The sequence below is a fragment of the Caenorhabditis elegans genome, chromosome I (genome assembly GCF_000002985.6).
Source record: "Caenorhabditis elegans chromosome I".
NCBI classification, from domain to species: Eukaryota; Metazoa; Nematoda; class Chromadorea; order Rhabditida; family Rhabditidae; genus Caenorhabditis; species Caenorhabditis elegans.
In genome coordinates this window covers 6,628,190-6,648,760 of record NC_003279.8, presented here as the reverse complement: position 1 = coordinate 6,648,760, position 20,571 = coordinate 6,628,190, and the positions used below count along the sequence as shown (strand labels likewise).

The following is a 20,571-nucleotide window of genomic DNA, read 5'->3' as shown; positions in this document are numbered from 1 at the left end:
TACGGCGCGGCCAACGACTGGCACCATTAAAAGTATTTGACACACATACCTTCAATCACTCAAAAAATTTCTCATCATGAAAAAAACTTGAAACACTTAAAACGCGGTTTACTGGCACTGTTACATGTATGTATTTTTCTACGAAATGCATATTTCAAAAATTCACAGACAGTATGAAAACTTTCTGTTACTTTTTGACCAAGACAGTAACCTTACAATACCACTACAGTACCTTGACATTATCCTCCACCGACTCCTAACCCAATACCTCTTCAAAGAACGAAATGCCAATTTTTCCAAAACTACAGTAACCCTACCGTATACCTACAGTACCCCTATAGTACCACTACAGTACCTTGACTTGATCCCCCATCAACTCCCAAATAACTACCTCTTCTAAAGCTCTAAGCTCAATTTTTCGGAACATTCCAGAATTTTCTCAATTTTTCTAGAAAGTTCTGGAACATTCCAGAATTTTCTCGATTTTTTTAGAAAGTTCTGGAACATTCCAGAATTTTCTCGATTTTTCTAGAAAGTTCTGGAACATTCCAGAATTTTCTCGATTTTTTTAGAAAGTTCTGGAACATTCCAGAATTTTCTCGATTTTTTTAGAAAGTTCTGGAACATTCCAGAATTTTCTCGATTTTTCTAGAAAGTTCTGGAACATTCCAGAATTTTCCCGATTTTTCTAGAAAGTTCTGGAACATTCCAGAAATTTCCCGATTTTTCTAGAAAGTTCTGGAACATTCCAGAATTTTCTCGATTTTTTTAGAAAGTTCTGGAACATTCCAGAATTTTCTCGATTTTTCTAGAAAGTTCTGGAACATTCCAGAATTTTCTCGATTTTTCTAGAAAGTTCTGGAACATTCCAGAAAAATATTTTTCACAGAAAATTTAAATTTCCCGCCAAAATATTTTTCTCAGAAAATTTAAATTTCACGCCAAAATATTTTTCACAGAAAATTTAAATTTCCCGCCAAAATTTTGGCTCTTACCACGGTGGTTATCGCCACGATGGGTCTCACCACGACGGGTCTCACCACGACGGGTCTCACCACGGTGGGTCTCGCCACGATGGGTCTCACCACGATGGGTCTCGCCACGACGGGTCTCGCCACGATGGGTCTCGCCACGATGGGTCTCGCCACGATGGGTCTCACCACGGTGGGTCTCGCCACGATGGGTCTCACCACGAAGGATGACAGACCCCGCCCACAATTCTCAGGGACTTTGGGTGTGACGTCACAGACTACAAAGACTACATAGACTACAAACTATGGAACAAACGGAATTATTTTTTTATATATAAGTAATGATTCTTTAAATATTTAGAACATTATTTAATTTATCCCTCAGTCATTTATCTTCTAAACACCACTCATCACCAACATCAACAAACCGCACTCAACTAACTGAAGACAACAATATCATCTCATATTTCCCGTTTTTTTTCTTTTTGCAAAACTAGTACGAAACATGATACAAACTTTGAGATGGTGGTCCATTTCTCATTTTTACTAATTTTCACACATTTTACACATTTTTACAATTCTTACTAGTCAGATAAACCCATTTAGGATTAAAAAAATAAATAGAAGCAAACAAAAAACAGTTTCTAATAAAGAAAAATAAAGTTTCAAGTAAGAAAAAGACAGATCTTTTCATGAATGTTGTGACGACAGCTGGTCTGATGCTTAAGCTTAAGAAAATGAGAAACAGAGAAAACAAAACAAACGTTTTTTTGGGAACGGAAGGAAAAGTCAAAAAAAAAGTCAGATGGGTAGGATTACCTTAAAACGAATCTTTGAAAAATAATATGTTATAGAAGGCTTCGACTACTGTTATAAAAGGGTCCGACTCTAGCGTACCCTTTATCTGTCGTACGTTTCAGGGGAAGGTGCGCCACTTTTAAAAATGCATGGTGCTAAAATTAAGCAATATTATAGTTGAGATTTTTTTTTTTGATTTTTTCAGTTTACTGTCAAAAAGTGGCCATCTGTTTTGTTTTCACTTATCATATTTTTAGAAGTCGGCCAAACATGTATTTTATATGACTCTCATAATTTAATTATGTCCTGATCATTTGTAGCTCAGCATTGTAGGAGAACATACTACAAAGCTTTAATTTCTCTGTAAAGTTTTTAAGGTTTTTTTAGCTGGAAAGCAAATTTCTGAACTTCATAGGAAAATTGGGGAGATTCGAGTTTTTGGTTGTTACATACGTAACAACTACTTTTAAAAATAAAAATGTACAAAACAACTTTAAGAAAAAAATGGGAACGAGTGGACCCAAATGCTGAATAGTGGTATCATCAACTCTGGGAGGCAAAAATGACAAAACGATGATGATGAAAAGAATCTCGGAACGGATGGGAAGAAAGTAAAAAAAGAGATATTGCTCTTCCTCTTTCCCTCTGATTTTCCGTTTTTCATACTCATCTTCAACTTGCTTCTGCTGCTTATTTTCATATCACTAGTCAACAGACTAGTCGAATATGTTTGTGCGGTCCTTTTTGCTTTTTTTTGTGATTCATTATTTGGAAATGAGGAGGTGGGAGATTAGTTTTTGGAAGAAGCAATGAGTAAAAGATGTTGGAAAAAAAGCAATAAACAAATTTAGAGTGAACAAGAAACATTTAAAAACGACGAAAAAAGAGCAAAAGTTGAAGTTTCAAAATGTTGGGAGAAAAATGGTTTTAGAAATTTCTTGGCGTCCATGAGTTTTGGAGTTTCAGTCAATTTTAATTTACTTCTTTTCAATGCATAACTGTATGTTTTAATAATAGAAAATCCATGGATCCATAACATTTTTGTCTCGATATGATTTTATCTGATTCATAGGATTTATAAGTATACATGTATTTTTATATTTCCGATTTTTTATATATTTTCTATCTTTAAAGGGGTTTTGAGATTCACTGTTAAATATCAAAGATCTTTGTTAAAAATTAATGCAAATGCGTCTTTGTGGTACATCCAAAATGTTTCAAACTTGATTCATCTATTTTGAACGAAACAGGAAATATTTTCATTTTAGAAAATAATTCCAATTTTTCAATTTATTGTTAATTTTATTTTGTACAGATTTGGCAAAAATTACGAAAGTTACCGCATTGTCTTAAAGAAGACTTCAAAGAGCCTCCCATGAGATGTGACCTCCTACTCTTTGCAATATATTAATTCAGTTTTCCATCTGCAACATTACGCAAGGATATGTTTTATTTCATTATGCAGAATGGAGACGTCAGGATGACGGGGAGATTTTCCAATTTTAGACGATGAGTACACTTTCTCTGATTTTATTGAAAAGTTCGGAATGAAGAATGATGAAATTGAATCTGAAGATTGTGATGATTAAGGGGAGAAGTATTGAAAATAGTTCAATGAGAATAAGGGACATAGTATCAAAGTTCAAACAAATAGTTTTGCGTCCAAAATAGTTACAGCTTTTTTTCAATCTTCAACGGAATTTCAACTGAAGTTGTTTTTTGAAGGCAGTTAGAATTTTCTTTAATTTTTCAAAATATTTGAACTGAAACATTTAAAAGATTATAAGTAAATAGAAACAGCAAAAATCTTTCCAAAAAAAAAATGAAGTTGACTTGAAAAAGTAAGTTGTACATAAACTTATGCATTCATATATATCTTTTTCCCGTTCATGTCTCCTTGGAATAGAATACATAATTACAGACCCAAAAGTAAGAAGAGATGAATCTACTGCCCTCTCCCGATTTATGTTTGACATTTTTGATGGATTTTCAAGAGAAAGTAAAGATGGATTTGGAATGGGAATAGGGGTTTGGGATTACTACAAGTCAACATTTTGTCTCAAAGTTTATAAGTTAAACGGGTGAAATGCTTTGAATAATATTATATGAAAACAGAAAAATCCTTAGGAAGCTTGCAAAATTCTTTCAAATGTTTTCACAATTTTTTGCCCATTGCCAATGCGACCAATCAAATATATTCAATCATATCGAGACTGAGTACCGTATTGCCTCTTCGTGAAACGGAACAATTGATATCTTGGTTATATGTTAATACGTTTTCATTGACAGTGAGATCAGGGCATCAAGAAAACGGCTTTCAAACAAAAAACGTTATTGAAGAGCTTATGTGAAATAAATTACAAAACGGGACAATTACATAGGTATCAAAGAACGTGTGAAATTTTTAAGCAATATACGGAATATCAAAATGAGTAAAAATGATTTAGGTTGGAACATGCAAATAACCTGCGTCTCTTCCCCTCCTGCTAGCTGAACTATTAATCGTCTCGAATCTTATACGGCTCACGGAGCACACAATGGAGAAACATTCCGGGAGGCATGCGAGAATAAACTCATATCCAGTCTCGTTTAAAATTGGCTTTCTTTTGCTCATTTCGCGTTTCATTTCATTTCAAAATTTGCCCCTCACAACTTTTTTCCGCTTGAATTCGTCTTGTATACGAGAAAAGGTTATCCTTGTGGTCGACAAAACATGGGAAGGAGAAATATTTCGGATATGACGAAAATGTGTTGAGTCCTGTGAAAAAGTGCAAAGTGATTTGGAAACAGGTGTGGGTGCCCAGGGGAATTCTTTTCATAGGGGTAAACAATAAAAAACAATAGTTAAAGCAGCCAACACAATTATAATCTATAGAGAGGAGCAGTGTGATCAGGGATTTTGTTTTGGACGATGCTATGAACCGTAACATCCAAATATATTGTTTAACAATTAACAATTTTGAAACTTTTATATTATCTCACCAATTTTTCTATAACAAGTCACTAAATTATTTTAAAACTTTCAGTTTCGGCGTTTTCTGGCAAAATTTTAGTGGGCTTTTTAACGTTTTCTCTGTTATATGATTAGAAATATTATTTGTTAAATTTTTCTGACAACTTTTCGATAAATCGAAAAAAGTGTGTAGACCTTTAATAGCGGCCTGAAAATGGAAAAAAGTCGAAACTAGTTGCGCGGAAATTCAAAAATAATTCAGCCATCTTAAATTTGTCTCGAGGGCAAGTTAAAAAAACAAGTGTTTTGTCAGTTGCATTCGTTTATTGTGACAAATTTTCCTTATTAATATATTTCAACATGCAAAAATCCATATTTGTAGTGTTGCACGCCTTCAGAGAAAATTAGAAACTTTGCATTAATACGTGAAAACAGTTTGTTTTTTCCAACACTTGAGGCCAAAAGATGAAACTTTCTGATAAGCAAATGAACTATCTGTTTATAATCTTTGAATTATTCCCATTTTTCAATTGTTCTTCGTTTGATCGTCCTGTTGTCTAGTAGTAAAGTAAGTTTTTTTTTACTGAAACACGTCGAGTACGTACAATTTTTAAGACAAAAGAATGGACAAAAAAACTGCGAAAAAGGGTACAGCAAATTCGCGAAGCAAGGCGATGACGACGACAAAACGGAGAAGCAAACCAAGTAACAAAGCTAGCAGTGCTCCAAGGTTTGTTGAGTTTCTAGAAGAATCATGCTTCAGATCAGGGGTGTGTCGCAAATTTGCCGTTTGTCGAGGTGAAATTTGCCGAAGATGTGAATGAAAATGAAAATTTCGTCCAGAACGGATAAATTATGAAAAAAAGAAAAATGTTTGTGAAGCTCTTTCGTCGTTGCTTTAAATAATGTTCACTTGTGTAATTCTAAAGGCAAGTTTTCTAAATCTGAACAATTTTTAAATTTCAGTTTGCGTAAGAAATCGAGCAGTAATCCAAACAAGGGTACAGCAAGATCGGTTTCAAAATCTGTTCCGAAATCATCAGCAATTCCCGCAAGTCCAACAGTGCAAAAAGAAGTACCACCAGTGGAGATTGAGAAGAAAAAAGAGGAGAAACCTGAAAACCAAAAGAAAGAATTGGCTGAAAAGAAGTTGGATCGGACTCAAGATGATGGGAAAGAATACAAGGAAGCAGAAAGTGCTCTTGGAGTTGTGATTAAAGAAGATAAAGCACCTGCAAAAATGGATGATGGATATGAAGATTTTGGACCAGGAGTCAATTAGTATTCTTATTCTTTCGAGAAAATAAAGGGTTTCATTCTAACTTTTTTAGTTTATACAATTCATAATCACGTGAACTCAGGAATATTAACTTAGAATCAGCAAATTAGCCGATTAGTTCCTGTTTTCAATCGCATCAATAATGCGTTGGTGTTCAGTTATTCTTATTGTTTTGACTGTTCAACTTGTCAATTGTGATCTTTTGACTCTTCAAGAAAACGAGCAACGTCTAAAGTCATGTGGAAAACCATTGCAGTGTGAGTTTCCTTTCTTCCTTAAGATACTTGAGATGATTCTTTACTGGCTCAGGATTCCCTTTTCAGCAAAAGTGTATAATGGACGTGATGCATCACAATCGGAAGCACCTTGGTCTGTGTTCACGTATCTTTATAGTAAAGACGAGCAATCTGCCACAACTTGCACAGGAACCATTGTCTCCCCACGTCATATTCTCATTGCCACTCACTGTTTCGCCGGGCAAAACCGAGATGGTTCATGGAATCTTATTGAGGATACATTTGATAGAAGTAATTGCAAGGATGAGTAAGTTTTTAGTTGTTATATGTTTTGTTTTCCTTTTATTAGACCAAACTTCATAGTTACATCTCGGTAATTTGCCTCAACATCTCATTCAATTTTAGTTATTTTTAAACCACGTTTAACAAACTATCGGTAATTTTTCTCTGAAAATTTTTAAAGGTCATAACAACTTTAACCGACTGTACCAAACTCTTGAAACTTTTGCGATTGAAATTTCTAAAGTTGCTGAGGTTGGTTAAGAAGTTGAGGCAAATGGTCAAGATTATTTCCTACGTCTCTAAAAATTTTTAAAATTTTGAACCATACCACGAGACTTTTCTTGCAGTGACTATGTAATAACGAATCAAGAATTCCTCAAAAGAGTGGAATTTCTCTCAAACAAAAAAGGAATATCAAGATATCCAGAGAAGATAACTCTTGTTCATGCATGTACCAAACGAACAGCAAATCGGACAAAAAAAATTCCACCACAATATTATACTGACGACTTTGCAATTGTTCATTTATACGAAGAGTTGACTTTCTCAAGTAATGTCCAATCAGTCTGCGTTGCAGGTAAGTTATGTTCTGACTCCGCCTCTTTGTTTGCCATCATGTGGAATTTCTTTATATTTGTTTATTTATGTGGAATTTCTTTGACGAAAATCTAAAAATTACAGATGACGAGACTCAACCCAATGATAAACTTTCATTGGAATACTTTGGATTCGGATTAAATCGTATGTTTCAATTGATATCTCCTAAATTTGAAATGTACTTTTCAGCACCTTCTGATATTAATCAAAACGGTGTCGATAATACAGGTCAATTGAGATATGAGAAAATCGAGGTTTTTCGTTCACATCCGATGGAAATTTACTTTTTCCAAGCAAGAGATATAACTGATAAAACAGTGGCATGTGTTGTAAGTTTGAAAATACTGATTTTAAATAAAACACAAGCGTCACTTAATATTTCTTTGAAGGGTGACAGTGGTGGTGGTGCAATAGCTGATGTTAAAGGAAAAAAGACAATTATAGGAGTCCTGTCACAAAGTCAGTTTATTTTTAAATAGTTCTCAATTGGAAGTACATCATGAGATCTGCAGTGAATTATTTTTCAGCTAGCTGTCAAAAACGACGAGGTGGTAACGAAACAATGGAACTGTACTCTTCTGTTGGATTCTACAAAAATCAAATTTGCAAGTACACTGGCATTTGTGATAAAGCTGATTCTTATAATAAATATCATAAAGGATATATTAGAACACAGTACGTTCATTTTTAAATGTTCCACTGAATCTCAAGAATCCGAAATTTTTTATTGATTTTGGAACTTTTGAACCAAAATTTTAAAAACCTGTAGTAGCTCTGATCACTAATTTTTCAGAAAACCGGTTCGTACAACCGAAGCTCCACGGGAAGCAAACGCTCGAGACTTGAAACCCGGGTCAAAAGGTGGGAAGGATAAACCAAATGGAGTCATGGGGAAATTTTTGAATTTGATAATAATTCCTGTCATTTTCTCTGCAATTATCAACTTTTTGTAGTTTTTGTTTCGGTCACAATGAATTTTTCGAAGATCGGATTATATTTGTTGAGATTTAAAAAATATTTATCAGCTTTTTTTATTGATTAGAAAAACACAGTTAAAGTTGCTCACTATCAGCTACTGATTTTGGAAGTTGTTCAGAATTTGTTATAATGTAGTTATTAGAAAGCACACTCCATCTGGTTTTTTAATATGTAAATTCGAATTTTATAGTAGCTGATAACATATGTTTTTAAAAGATTCGTTGCTAAGCTTCCTGAATTGCAAATTCTGCCTTTTTACAACTGACATCGTGTATTGCTGCCTGCATCATATTCTGGCGTTTGTGATGTGATCCTACATTTGTTCAACTACTCAAATGACTTACAGTTTTAGGATTTCAGGGGGACTCTTTATTTTTTGTATTAGAATTATTTGTATTAGTTGTTTTGTATTGAACCTTTGCAAGAAATTTTCCCAGAAGAGCCGGTAGAAAACATGCCGCTGCTTTTGTTAGTGTTAGTTGAATCCGAAAAAATTCAAATATTTCTTATAGACGTTCTCTTCTATTTCCCTTCATCTACACGGCTAATTATTCTCTTTTTCTCATTTCTTTTTGTTTTTTTCTAACTTATTTTTATTTATTTCTTCTTTTCCTTTTTCTTTTTCTCCATCCATCACTCATCTCATAATCTTATTCATTAAACCTTTTTTCTTCCTTACTATTTTCCCATATTTTCTTCCTACATCTATTTCTCTATTTCCTTCTTTTTCTTACATCCGGTTGGTTTTTTTTCAGCCTCCACATCTGTTTGAGCATAGCGTAATATAATAAAATCTGGAAAAACGCTTTCATGGAGTCACAAGGCATACATTCTCATGCTTCAGCCATATTTGTTTAGACTTTATCTGATTTTATTAGTATCCAAACATTTTTGAGCATATATGTTATGGATGTTAAAGTGCAAGAGATTAAAGAATTTTCTGAATTTTATTGAAGCACTTTTTTATCACTAAAAGTGTTATCAGTTGATGACTATCTGTAAGCTTTTCTTACTTTTTCATATTTTGGTTTTCACACTACATTTTGAGAAAAGTTTTATGAAACACATTTTTTGAGTATTAAAACTATAAAATAGCTGAAAACCGTATCTATTATGATGTCATCTGAAAACTTTTGGTCATCAATTCTACTCTAAAATCGATGTTTGTTTAATTTTTCTTGGTTGGCAGTTTTGGAAACTTCTTATTTTGAGAATCGAGATAATTTTTTTATAATTTTGTCGAGTGCGCTGTAGAATTTAGGTGAGGAGTATTTTCAGTTTACTCCGCCAGTTTATTTTATTCTAAATTATTTCACCCCCAAAAGTTATCATAAAATTTACATGAATAGTTTGAAAGTCAAAGCCAACATTATAATTTATTAGATACAGGATTTAATTACATAATATTGCAAAATTGTTTTTAGCTTTTCTGAAAAAAATATATTTATGCTATCATTTGTTACTTTTTTCCAGCTTTAGTTTATTTTTTTAAATCTCTATTTTTAAATGAAAAAAATCAAGATCTTCCAAATATTAAGAAAAATGTTCCCATTGAATTTCAGTTTCTCAAGTAACGATTACTTTGTTTCCCATGCCCTTGCTCTTTTCATTCCTTTTTTCCCATTTCCTTCTCATTTTTCCTCCGTTTTTTTGCCTTTCTTGTTCTTTTTCTTATTTCTATAGCTAATTACACTCTTCCCTCTTTTTTTTCATGCTTATTTCTTGACATCGTCTCCAGAGACTTTGTTCTTTCCTTCTCATTTTCGGTTTTTTGATGGATGAGAAGCCTACAAACTTTCGAATTTTCTTCCTATCATTTTTTGTCCTTCTGTCTGTCAATTTTCCTTGCACCCCTGCTTTTCCTCACTTCCCCCTTTTCCCCATTTTTTGACGAAAATGGCAAAACGCCAAATTTTTTTTAGGAGATATGGCGAACGAAACGCATTGGGAATGCATTTTCCACCTGCACTTTGTCTCGATTCTTTTATAAATTTTTGAATGCTTTTCAAGTTTTTTATTGCATTTTTTAATCATTTTTAATGAAGTTTTGAGGTTAGGTAATTAAAAAGTTCCAAAAAAAATTATGATGAGCTGAAAATGTTAAACATAAATTTTTAAAACAACTATAGTTCAAAATATCAGCTTAAGTAAAAATAGTAGAACAAATCCCGAAAGTGCATAATATTTTACAAACACGTGAATAAAGGGGATTTGTAGTATAATGTAATTCCTTGGAGAAAAAAAACGAAAAAAAGGGAAAGAGCGTCCGAAAAACAGAAAATCGACATTTATAGAGTGATGTACGGAGTTCTTCCGCCCTGAATGTTTGCATCGTCTATTTTTATTTATGCTCCATTTTTTTTTCAGACAGAAATTTGAGAAAAAAACAAAGTTTTGAATAAAACCTTTTTAACAAATTGCAATCCATAAACTATGTTCACAAAAACGACCGGAAAAGGAGTAGATACATACAAAAAACATATATATTTTTGTGCAGTTTTTTGGGAAGTTTTTGTTGTTTTTGTGTCTCCCTTCCAAATATTCTTCCTTGTATGCTTGTCCAAACGTGAAACTGCTCTTTTTATTCTCCTTTTTGAGCATCTAGAAAATTAATGAAATTTTCTTAAGGGTGGATGTGCCAAGAATATATTTTTCTTTTTGCCCTTACTTAGCCTCATCAATCATCACCTCTATTTCTTATTTTTGCTTTTGTCAATACTGAAGAAATATTGTTAATAATAATTCTTGAATTCTGAGTTGACTCACACTTATTAAGTACATTTCAATTGAAGAAATATAATTTTCAGAGTTGAATTTCAACTTAGGTGAGGATTGTCTGCATATTTTTATTGTTTTTTGTCCAAGGTTTTGTAAAATTTCGATAATAATTTTTTAAAACTATGTGCAGTCTCTATTAGTTTTTGCGCAAGAGATAGACCGTAGTTTTATTGCGAAAAATATTTGAAAATACATTTCGATGATTTCAAAAAATCGATGAGAATTAAAATTGATCCACAAATCTAAAATTCTTGAATCTATAATAAGATGGAAAAAGAGCATCCACTTATGGCAATCCAATTGTTTTTTTTGTTTCGTGCTTTTTCACTTTTCATCTCTCTCTCTTGTCATATTCTTTTCTATTTCTTCTCTTCCATCTCTCTTCCATTTTTACTCAATTCGGACCCACAAACAAGGAGACGCTTCTCCTTCAAGTGAGAAGACGAACACACAACAAACATGCCGTGTTTGCAGTTGATTCGTCGTCGAAAAAAGAAAAAGAAGAAGGAGCAACTTGTGCAGATAGTTGAAAAAGGAGAAAATGAAGACGAGAGAATAATGATGAAAGGAGGAAAGAATGAGGAAGATCACGAGAATGAAGAAGATGATGACAATGTGGAAAGTTCCTTAATTGGGTGTTCCCCATTAACAAGAAGGCGAAGAAAATCTGCAGCAGTTGGTAAGTCTAGGATTTTGGATTCAGGTTTTGCGAGACTTTAAAATTTCAAACTACAAGTAGGGCACATTAGTGATGTTCGGCTGAATTTGATATATTTTCTGAACATTTTTAAAGTGTGTGAAACTGCTAGGAGATTTTGATCCTTTCAGGGTTTCAAAAATTGCATAATTTTTCAAGAAAAACAATTATCGTATCGAATTCAATTTTCCAGGAAAACTGGTAATTACAGTTTAAAAAAACGATATTTGAAAGAGAAGCTTTTCAACAACATGTGTTACTAATTGAATAGAAATGTATATATTTTTAAAAGTAAAGCATATAGTATGAAAACACACAAACTATTGTCTTCCAACTTTTCTTTAAAAAGCATTCAAGTTTTGTTTTTACAAGTTTATTACACTCTACTGTATGCGGTTATACCTTTGTGTTCAACCATTGTAAACAGTCATACATAAAAAACAAAAATTCAAATATCTTCCCAGGAGTGTGATATTAGCGTTCAGTAGGCAATAAAAAGCAATAAACATCTCTCTCAATTACTTCAAGAAATCTTTTTCCGGTCGCCAATAACCGTGTTGTCTGCTGATTCGGCAGTAGGGGCGGCGATAGGTTGCAACAGGCCGACCTTACCCAACTGTGAGCTACATTTGTAGCGACCTCAATGAATACAATGTCGGCCTCGAAAGAAAATTTGAGTCAGGAGGTCATGCTAATATAATTTTCATTTTCAAAATTATGATTGGATTGCTAATGAAGCTGTTGTGAAATAGGCAGGTCGATCTGTTGCGACCCATCACCATCCCTATTTGGCAACTCGCCGCACACCTCTGTAATACAACGTGTTCACTTTTAATCTCAAATTGACTTTTATCTTCAAGATTGACCATTTTCTTCATAAAATGGCCAACCAAGTTCTCAAAAAATATTTTTTTTTAATTCGAAGTATAAAAACTTCTAAATAATTAGTTTTGAACCAAGTTTAAGAAGGAGTGATTCTAGTGGGGATTTTGTGCACTTATAATCTTTCAATTAGTTTTCCAAATGTGGAATATTTTATGACAAAAATTACTCAAAGATATATTCAAGTAATTCCATGGAAAGCCTGGAAATTCCAAAAATTCTTGTGTATCTGACAGTTGAATAGAACATCAAAACGGGCCTTGTTTTGGAAATAAAGAATGTTAATTCTGGAAATTTCCATAAAATGACACCTTCTTTGCGATGGCTTTCTCTTTTTTCAGCTAAGAATTAACCCATTTTTCGATAATTTTATTAATTGACCTTAAAAACTATAATAATTAAAGTAATGCAATTTCCAAAATGTTGTACACTCCAATTTGTTAATTTTGGCATCATAAGAGTAGTTTTTAACAACTTCCCAATTGATATCGATGCTACTTTACTTTTAAAATCCATTTCAGAGTTTTTTATAGATCAGGTTTACAATAAATCACATTTAATATTTTCAAGAATTTTCTGGTAATGATTTTGAGTAAGTTCTTGCACAGTTTTTTTGCAAATAAAAAACCTAAAACAAGATATATGAATAAATAATAAAATACAATTATGCTATTAATCTGAAAAATAAGATGGTTATTTTTGAATCATCAACATAATGATAGTCTAAAAGAACTCAAAAACCACTGAAGCACATCTTCAGCATTTCCTTAAAATTACCCCCCACATCCTCTGACCATCTGCGTCTGAAATCTAAAAGCAAATTAGTATGCTCTACTCCATAACAAGAAGATGTTACACATTCTTCGTCACATCCCTCCATTTTTATCAACTTTATGTGACGGAATGTCTTGAAAATGTTATTTTTAATGTTTTGGTGAATGGTCAGAGCATCAATTCTAGATGGAAAGATGCAGAGAAAACAATCACATCCTTCCCCTTCCATTTTCCCCAAACATTTTTTCAACAACCCCATATTTTGACTCTCCATTTTCTATTTTTCGTGTTTGTCTCTGTCACTTTAGTTACAGTTTTTAAGAAACCGTTTGATATTGAATATTTTAGGATTTCTTGAGTTTAGTTTCCAATTATTCATAAAATTTTCCCACGTTTTCCGATTGAAAGAAAAAATTAAACAACTGAAAGCTTTTGTCTTTATATTAGAGTTTTGACAATAAGAAAATTGATGAAAACCTGTAGAAATGCTCAAAACTACTAAAAATCCACAGTTTTTGGAAATTTGGCAATTTACCAAAACTTTGATTGAAAATTATAAGAAATCTAAACTTGAGATTTGTTTTTCATGATATTCGGTCATTTTGGACTATTTTAAATGGATTTCTATATGTGCTCTAGACTGAGCCACCACTGACCTTTAAGTCAATTTTTAAAAGAGAATATTAGTTAAAAGTCTAAAAAATGTAGAGAGAAATGGATAAAAATTAGGAGCTTATTTTCAATTCTTACTCCCTCCCGTAATTTTAAATGTAAATTTGAATAATCCCAATTTAAGAATGCCTTTATTTAGAACGTTCAAAACTTTTTTTCCTTCCAAAAATGTTTAGAATGGCACACTGGGGAAAATGCAAATAGAAAATTACTACATACCGTACGAAAGTGTACTAGAGTCAACCCATATTATATATATATATAGTGGATATGGAACCTTTTCTGAGTAATTGAAACTCTGCTTTCACTAATTTTAACTGAATATCAGTTGATTATTTCTATTTCAGAAAATGCGAATTTCCACACTCGCTCGCATATTTGTGGTATTTCGTCGAAGGAAACGGCGAAAAATTCGACGAGAGCCCACTTTTCTCTCGTATCGAATCAGAAGTTTGTACAAAAATCTGTCAATTTCAGTTTAAAAAAAATTTTTAGTCTTTAAAAATTATTATCGATATTAATTTTTCAAACTCGTTTTATTCCAGGGACCTCTACATCCGAGAAAAACCATCAAAATCATAATCATCCGTCTCCACGAAAATCTCCAGGATTCCGGTTTAGAAGAATATTTGATACTTTTACATTTACAAAGTGAGCTTTTACACTTTCAAAAGAAAAGTTTTTTAAACGAATTTAACGTTTTTCAGGTCGCTAAAACCACAATACTCTTTGGAAAATAATGTGAGTATTTATTTTATTTTGATAGTTGACAAGTTCACAGGGTGCACGGGCATAGGATATTTTGGCAAACTATCGAATTTTGAAAATTCTGGATAAAAAGCATTCCGGATTTTATCGAAATTTAGATTGTCGGTTATTTTCAAACCGTTCTTTATTTTGAAAACTAACGAATTGCAGCTTTTATTAGTATTCCGGCAGTCAATTTCTTAATTTTTTTGTAAATTTGCTTTCAAAAATATTTGATGCAACTATGTGTACTATTTGATGATTACCCATAGTTGATAAAATAGATTTATACTATTTGAATGTGAGATTAGAGCAAACGTGATTCTTTTGTTGCATCCCATGGAACCATCAACCAAACTTTAAATAAAATTGAAATATTTGAGAATTTGTTAGAATTTTCAATTTTTCCAACCCCATTTCCTGTGATCCTTCATATACTCTTTCTCTGAATCCTCTATGTTCTCGTAATATTTTGTTCGATCATTTTTCGGAAATAAAACGATGGCGGTTTAGTGTGTGCAGCCACGAGAAAGGCAATAACGTTTTGCTTTCCCCCGATCGCCTTTTTCGGTTTTCTATCATCTTCCCGATTCCAAAATTCATTTTCAAAACGGTTGACGCAAATATGGTGAATTTGAACCTAAAAAGTATTGTTCGAAGAATTAATTCAACTAGTTCATCATCACCAACTAAATTAAAATATCGAAGTTTATCATCTACACTTGTGGTTAGTTGGAGGAAAATCATATTGGCTTATTTTGAAAAAAAAAATTTTACAGCATTTGAATTTGAAAGTTTTATGTTTTTACAGAACGATGAAGAAGAATCTGACGAGACCCAAAAATGTGCAGAAACGGCAGAACTGGATGTGGTTACTCTTTTGATGGAAGTTCGTCTTAAGAATGGAGAAGATTTACCAGTGAAAGATGCTTCAGGTTTTCTTTTTTACTTTTATTAATAATTCTGATGATACATTTTCTCAATACTGTGGTTTCAGTAAGAACTTGGCTACTTTTAATTAAACTCTCTTTAAAAATGATTTTATTTTTTATTACAGGAAGTTCCGACCCATATGTAAAGTTTCGATACAAGGACAACATCGTTTATAAATCTGGAACAATTTTCAAAAACTTGAATCCATCTTGGGATGAAGAGTTCCAAATGATTGTCGATGACGTCACATGTCCAATACGTCTTGAAGTGTTCGATTTTGATCGATTTTGTACAGATGATTTTATGGGAGCAGCAGAAGTTGACATGTCACAAGTGAAGTGGTGCACGTACGTTCCAAAATATTCTCTCACTTACTGAAAATATATTTCCAGACCAACTGAATTTCACGTCGAATTAACTGATGAAGTTAATCAACCAACTGGAAGAGTTTCAGTGTGTGTTACAATCACTCCTATGACTCAATTAGAAGTTCAGCAGTTTCATCAAAAAGCTACAAAAGGGATTTTGAGCACGTCAGAGAAGAAGAAAGAGCAAAGACGTGAGTGATTGGCAATTTGTCAATTCCTAAAACTAGACATTCATCTGGTGAGGGCGTTACGGGGCGCCTCTTTACACGCCCTTATCACGCCCTTCCAGTATGCCTAATGAAACCCAAACCAGTTGGAGAAATACGTCAAAAAACACTTAATTAACGTGTCCTTCGTTTTTTTTTTAAGTTTTAATTGTAAACAAACGAAACACATCCAAACTACAACACTTTTTTAGTTTTTACAAAAATCATTTAGTGATAATGTCAACTGAGGATACTGATGAAGACGACTGTATGTAATTGGTTTTTAATTATACGAAGAAAACTTATATAATCCTTTATAATTTTACAGCGAACAACACTCAAGAATGGGACAAGATTGTAAATATAGTGCTTGTCGAAGGGAAAGGGATTCGAATTGATGAAAGGATTCCAGATGCATTTTGTAAATTCAAACTAGGTCAAGAAAAGTATAAAACAAAAGTTTGCACGGGAATCGAACCAAAATGGGTAGAACAATTTGATTTACACGTTTTCGATTCGGCAGATCAAATGTTACAAATGGCATGTATTGATAGGAATACAAATGCAATCATTGGAAGGTACGCTTAGAAATATTAATTAAAAATATATTCCCAGATTTTCATATTTTGTAGCAATATTTGTTTTAATAGTACTATATTGCTTTAAGTCAATGCCCACATGTTGTTTTTTTAGACTCTCAATCGATCTTTCCTCCTTCTCCCACGACGAAACCGTCCAGCACTGGTATCATCTTGAAAATGCTCCAGATGATGCTCAAGTTCTTCTTCTGATTACTGTATCAGGCTCGCATGGAGCGGGTGAAACTATTGAGACGGATGAATTCAATTACAATGATATTAGGAATACAAGGATTCAGAAATACGATGTCACAAATTCATTTTCTGATTTGGCGGATGTTGGTACATTGACCGTTAAGCGTAAGTTTATCTTAAATAATATATCTTCACAGTACTTTGTCAAGTTTTTTAAAACACTTTCTATCAGAGCTGCGCGAAAAAAAATCGGCAAGTACTCGACGATTGACTATTCGTTTTGCCGAACTCGTGATAATTGTAAAATTAATATTTTTGTTAAAATCGAACCGTTCTGCTTCCTATATGCATCACTGTTCAACTGTTTGGGTCAGTTATGAACTGTTTCTAATTGACTACTCGATTCGTGAAACTATAGTATCACTGAACCAAGTGAAGACGGGAATGATATAATTTTCAGTTTTCGGAGCAGAAGATTTGGTCGCTAAAGATTTCGGAGGCAAAAGTGACCCATTCGCTGTTTTGGAGTTGGTGAATACAAGAGTTCAGACGAATACAATTTACAAAACTCTGAGCCCGAGTTGGAATAAAATTTATACATTGTGAGTTTCATGGGTGCATGGAAAACTATTTTTTTAATGAAATTTCAGCGCTGTCAAAGATATCCATACATGCCTACAAGTGACCATTTACGATGAAGATCCCAACAATCGATTCGAATTTTTGGGACGTGTTCAAATTCCATTAAAATCAATAAGAAACTGTCAGAAACGATGGTACGGATTGAAAGATGAGAAATTGAGAAAACGAGTGAAAGGAGAGGTACTTCTTGAAATGGATGTAATCTGGAATCCCATTCGAGCTGCAATTAGAACATTTAAACCAAAAGAAATTAAGTACATGAGTCAGGAACAGAAGTTTAAGGTTTGAAATTCTACAATAGAAATTGTTTATTAAGCTTTTCAGGCTTCTTTGTTCAAAACATATTTTGGAGAGTTAAAAGAAGTTGTGAATGTTCTTGCCAGCTACAAAAATCAAATGGAATATCTTCTTTCATGGCATTCTAAGCCAAAGTCCTTGACAGCCTATGTGGTCAGTTTCAGTTCAAAATCTTACATCAACTCACATTTAATTAGTTTTCAGATCTTCATGCTGTTTGTCTACTACTTCCAAATCTACTTCATTCCGCTGATGATTTTAGCTTTATTTGGATACAACTTCATATTGTCCAAGACGTCTGGAGACATATCTGATTCACCAAGCAGACATTCTCTCAAGGGGCAAAAAAGTGAAGAAGAAGATGAAAAGGTTAGACTGAACTTTTGAAAATAATAACAATAAGATATTGGCATCTGAAGATTTCTAAAACAGAAATCCAAATTATATTATTTTGATTGATTCAGACTAATTTTCAGACAGGAACAGGAATCCGTGATGCAATTAGTTCAGTTCAGGAGATCTTACTTTCCGTTCAATCATATCTTCATTTTGCTACTCAACTCCTCCAAAAAATCAAAAATACATTCAATTTCACTGATATCTGGTTATCAACTCTTGCAGTTATTGTCCTATCACTTGCATTTGTTCTTCTGTATTTTGTGCCCCTTCGATGGATCATTTTAGTGTGGGGCACAAACAAATTCTCCAAAAAATTGAGAAATCCGAATTTCGTGGATAATAATGAACTACTAGATTTTCTTTCAAGGGTACCGTCTAGGACCGAACGCGTGAGTTTATTTATTCAAATTATGATAGTTTTTGAAACTGAAATCAATTGAGGGAATTTTTAACCGAAACACAATTATAGGTTTTGTAGTTGCGGTTTCTTTTGAGTTCGAACAAAATTAAAAATGCCTGAACTTTTTTTTTAAATAATATTTTTTCAGCAAGAGCAATCAAATGGACGAGTCAATAAACCAATAAATCTGTGATTATTTCTTCTTAACTCAAAAATTTCAGTAAAATGCTTAACTACATGGTGATACTTCTAGACAATAAATTCCCCCCATTGCATTCAAATGTGACCCTTTTTCTGTATTTACACGTTCTGCCTTTAATATTCCAATTAACTTCTTGATAAATAAATGTTTGGTTATTATTTTATCATTTCTCAATATTATTTTCTCAATTTCATCGTAATGATTTCGTTGCAATTGTCACTGTTTACCATTTTTCCAGCATTCGTTGTAAGTTTACATGGATCTTGATTCATTTTGTATCAGCCAGCATCACTTTTACATTTGAAAATGAAATTTCAACACTAATAAAAAACAATCTAGTAATTTCAGATGAGTGTTAACCTAACAGCATTGTTCGAAACATCTGAGAATTCCGTGGATATAGCGTGTCGATATATTTTCTTCACTTATGCATCAACTCTTTTTGTTACTATCATTTGCTGTCACATTTATGCAGCAGTAAGTAGAAACAATTGATTTTTGCTGGAATTTTTATCAATCCTCGTTTTATTCCAGATAGTTCGCCCGGAGAAGAGAAAGTTCACTTATTCGTTAAATTCACCCAACGCACAATCCGATTTTACAACATGAAAATTATTTATAATTCTACTCGATCATGATTTTCTGGAAAATAAAAATTATTTACTATCTCGAAAATTCGTTGCAACTTCTCATTATCAGCTAACTTTAATGTCCCGCAACTTTTAACCAACTTTAGCAACAGTTGCTATTGTATTTTCAAAAGTTGCTAAAATCTGAAGGTGGAATAGCGCCAGTGGGAATTGTGTCTTAACACACTTATAATTTTCCAAAACGATCAAATATCATAACGAAAAACTCCAAAAAATTTTAGATTTTCAAAATTCCCAGTCAAAGTTTTGGCAAATTTTTTTTAAATTTTTTTTCTTCGTCCAGACATTGCGATTACACTTCGATGCACTTTTGAAAGGGGCGTTGAATTTTTGAGCTCAATAATTAGAATTCACTGCTCAAGTAGAAATACACCTCGGAAGGGCAGGGATATATATATTCTCATTCTTCATCGCCAAATTAGTACCCAGTTAGTAAAAAGCGCCTTTCATTTTACGTCATTTCAGTCATAATTAGAAGTTCTGTGTCCACCTGATTTTGTCTCTTGGGTCTTTAGAATATATTAAGAGATTGAAGTTTTGTTATTTTCATTACTATTCGTATATCTCATTTCCTGTCATTGTTATTCAAAATGTCTCTGTCGAAAGGCTACATCAAAATAGTTTTTAGTGAATTATGTGGGCACACAAAAACAATTAGAGAAGACACTATTTTTGAGCAAATGTACATTACTTTCAATATTAAAAGATTCATTGGTATTTTCAATTGAAGTATTCAAATACTCAAAGTTATCTCTTTTAAAATTAACCTGCATTTTGGAAGTGGCAGACCTCTCTTATTTTGTCGTCACAGCTCTTTCTACGGTTCTTATCACTTTTTCGGGGGCATTTTCCTAGGCGAGAAGGCGATGGAGAAGGGAGGGTGTCAGTCGCGCTACAGTATTCGTTTTTTTTTCGGAAAATTAATCAATAAATTGTCAGACCAAGTTCCTCACATCTTAAACTATGAATGCTCTTTACCTCCCAAATTATTTTTCAAAACTGAATTCACCGGAAAACTGAATCAGAAATTTTATGCTATGGTCTGATGAGTTTACGA

The 20,571-nt window shown here is 32.9% G+C and overlaps 3 protein-coding genes and 1 non-coding gene across 7 annotated transcripts; 3 read left to right on the top strand and 1 right to left on the bottom strand.

Moving 5' to 3' along the window:
* The first annotated feature begins 5,251 nt into the window (after window positions 1-5,251).
* ZC581.10 (uncharacterized protein) lies at window positions 5,252-6,040 on the top strand. The gene is made up of 3 exons (NM_001263345.3): window positions 5,252-5,290; window positions 5,338-5,452; window positions 5,689-6,040. Exons 2-3 carry the CDS (start codon window positions 5,346-5,348, stop codon window positions 6,002-6,004), a joined length of 423 nt encoding a protein of 140 aa, NP_001250274.1. The 5' UTR covers window positions 5,252-5,290; window positions 5,338-5,345; the 3' UTR covers window positions 6,005-6,040.
* Window positions 6,041-6,124: 84 nt separating this feature from the next.
* try-7 (Peptidase S1 domain-containing protein) lies at window positions 6,125-8,110 on the top strand. The gene is made up of 8 exons (NM_059509.6): window positions 6,125-6,258; window positions 6,325-6,544; window positions 6,867-7,096; window positions 7,201-7,260; window positions 7,306-7,445; window positions 7,506-7,575; window positions 7,644-7,791; window positions 7,910-8,110. The coding sequence occupies exons 1-8, from the start codon at window positions 6,144-6,146 to the stop codon at window positions 8,067-8,069; spliced, it is 1,143 nt and encodes a 380-aa protein (NP_491910.2). The 5' UTR covers window positions 6,125-6,143; the 3' UTR covers window positions 8,070-8,110.
* Window positions 8,111-11,331: 3,221 nt separating this feature from the next.
* Window positions 11,332-19,192, top strand: mctp-1 (C2 domain-containing protein; the record flags this gene model as incomplete). 4 transcript variants are annotated; one of them, NM_001395337.1, is made up of 14 exons in its annotated part: window positions 11,332-11,551; window positions 14,443-14,548; window positions 14,605-14,638; window positions 15,456-15,579; window positions 15,702-15,924; window positions 15,970-16,136; window positions 16,480-16,729; window positions 16,845-17,089; window positions 17,385-17,526; window positions 17,575-17,848; window positions 17,891-18,016; window positions 18,068-18,232; window positions 18,340-18,651; window positions 18,811-19,192. In NM_001395337.1, 14 exons carry the CDS (start codon window positions 11,332-11,334, stop codon window positions 18,853-18,855), a joined length of 2,433 nt encoding a protein of 810 aa, NP_001382288.1. In that variant the 3' UTR covers window positions 18,856-19,192. The 4 variants fall into 4 exon arrangements, with proteins under 4 accessions (NP_001382288.1, NP_001382264.1, NP_001382287.1 ...); NM_001395338.1 differs by lacking the exon at window positions 11,332-11,551 and adding an exon at window positions 14,246-14,347 and having other exon boundaries at window positions 18,811-19,022; NM_001395339.1 differs by lacking the exons at window positions 11,332-11,551; window positions 14,443-14,548; window positions 14,605-14,638 and adding an exon at window positions 15,168-15,371 and having other exon boundaries at window positions 18,811-19,044.
* Window positions 16,167-16,310, bottom strand: D2092.14. The gene has a single exon (NR_131387.1). It is a non-coding gene; the product is annotated as an Unclassified non-coding RNA D2092.14 (non-coding RNA).
* Window positions 19,193-20,571: the final 1,379 nt, after the last annotated feature.

Coding starts and splice junctions, on each gene's coding strand:
- ZC581.10 (NM_001263345.3), top strand. CDS start 5,346: ATGGACAAAAAAACTGCGAAAAAGGGTACAGCAAATTCGCGAAGCAAG. Junction 5,453..5,688: donor AAAGCTAGCAGTGCTCCAAG/GTTTGTTGAGTT, acceptor TTTAAATTTCAG/TTTGCGTAAGAAATCGAGCA.
- try-7 (NM_059509.6), top strand. CDS start 6,144: ATGCGTTGGTGTTCAGTTATTCTTATTGTTTTGACTGTTCAACTTGTC. Junction 6,259..6,324: donor ATGTGGAAAACCATTGCAGT/GTGAGTTTCCTT, acceptor TTCCCTTTTCAG/CAAAAGTGTATAATGGACGT. Junction 7,261..7,305: donor CTTTGGATTCGGATTAAATC/GTATGTTTCAAT, acceptor TGTACTTTTCAG/CACCTTCTGATATTAATCAA.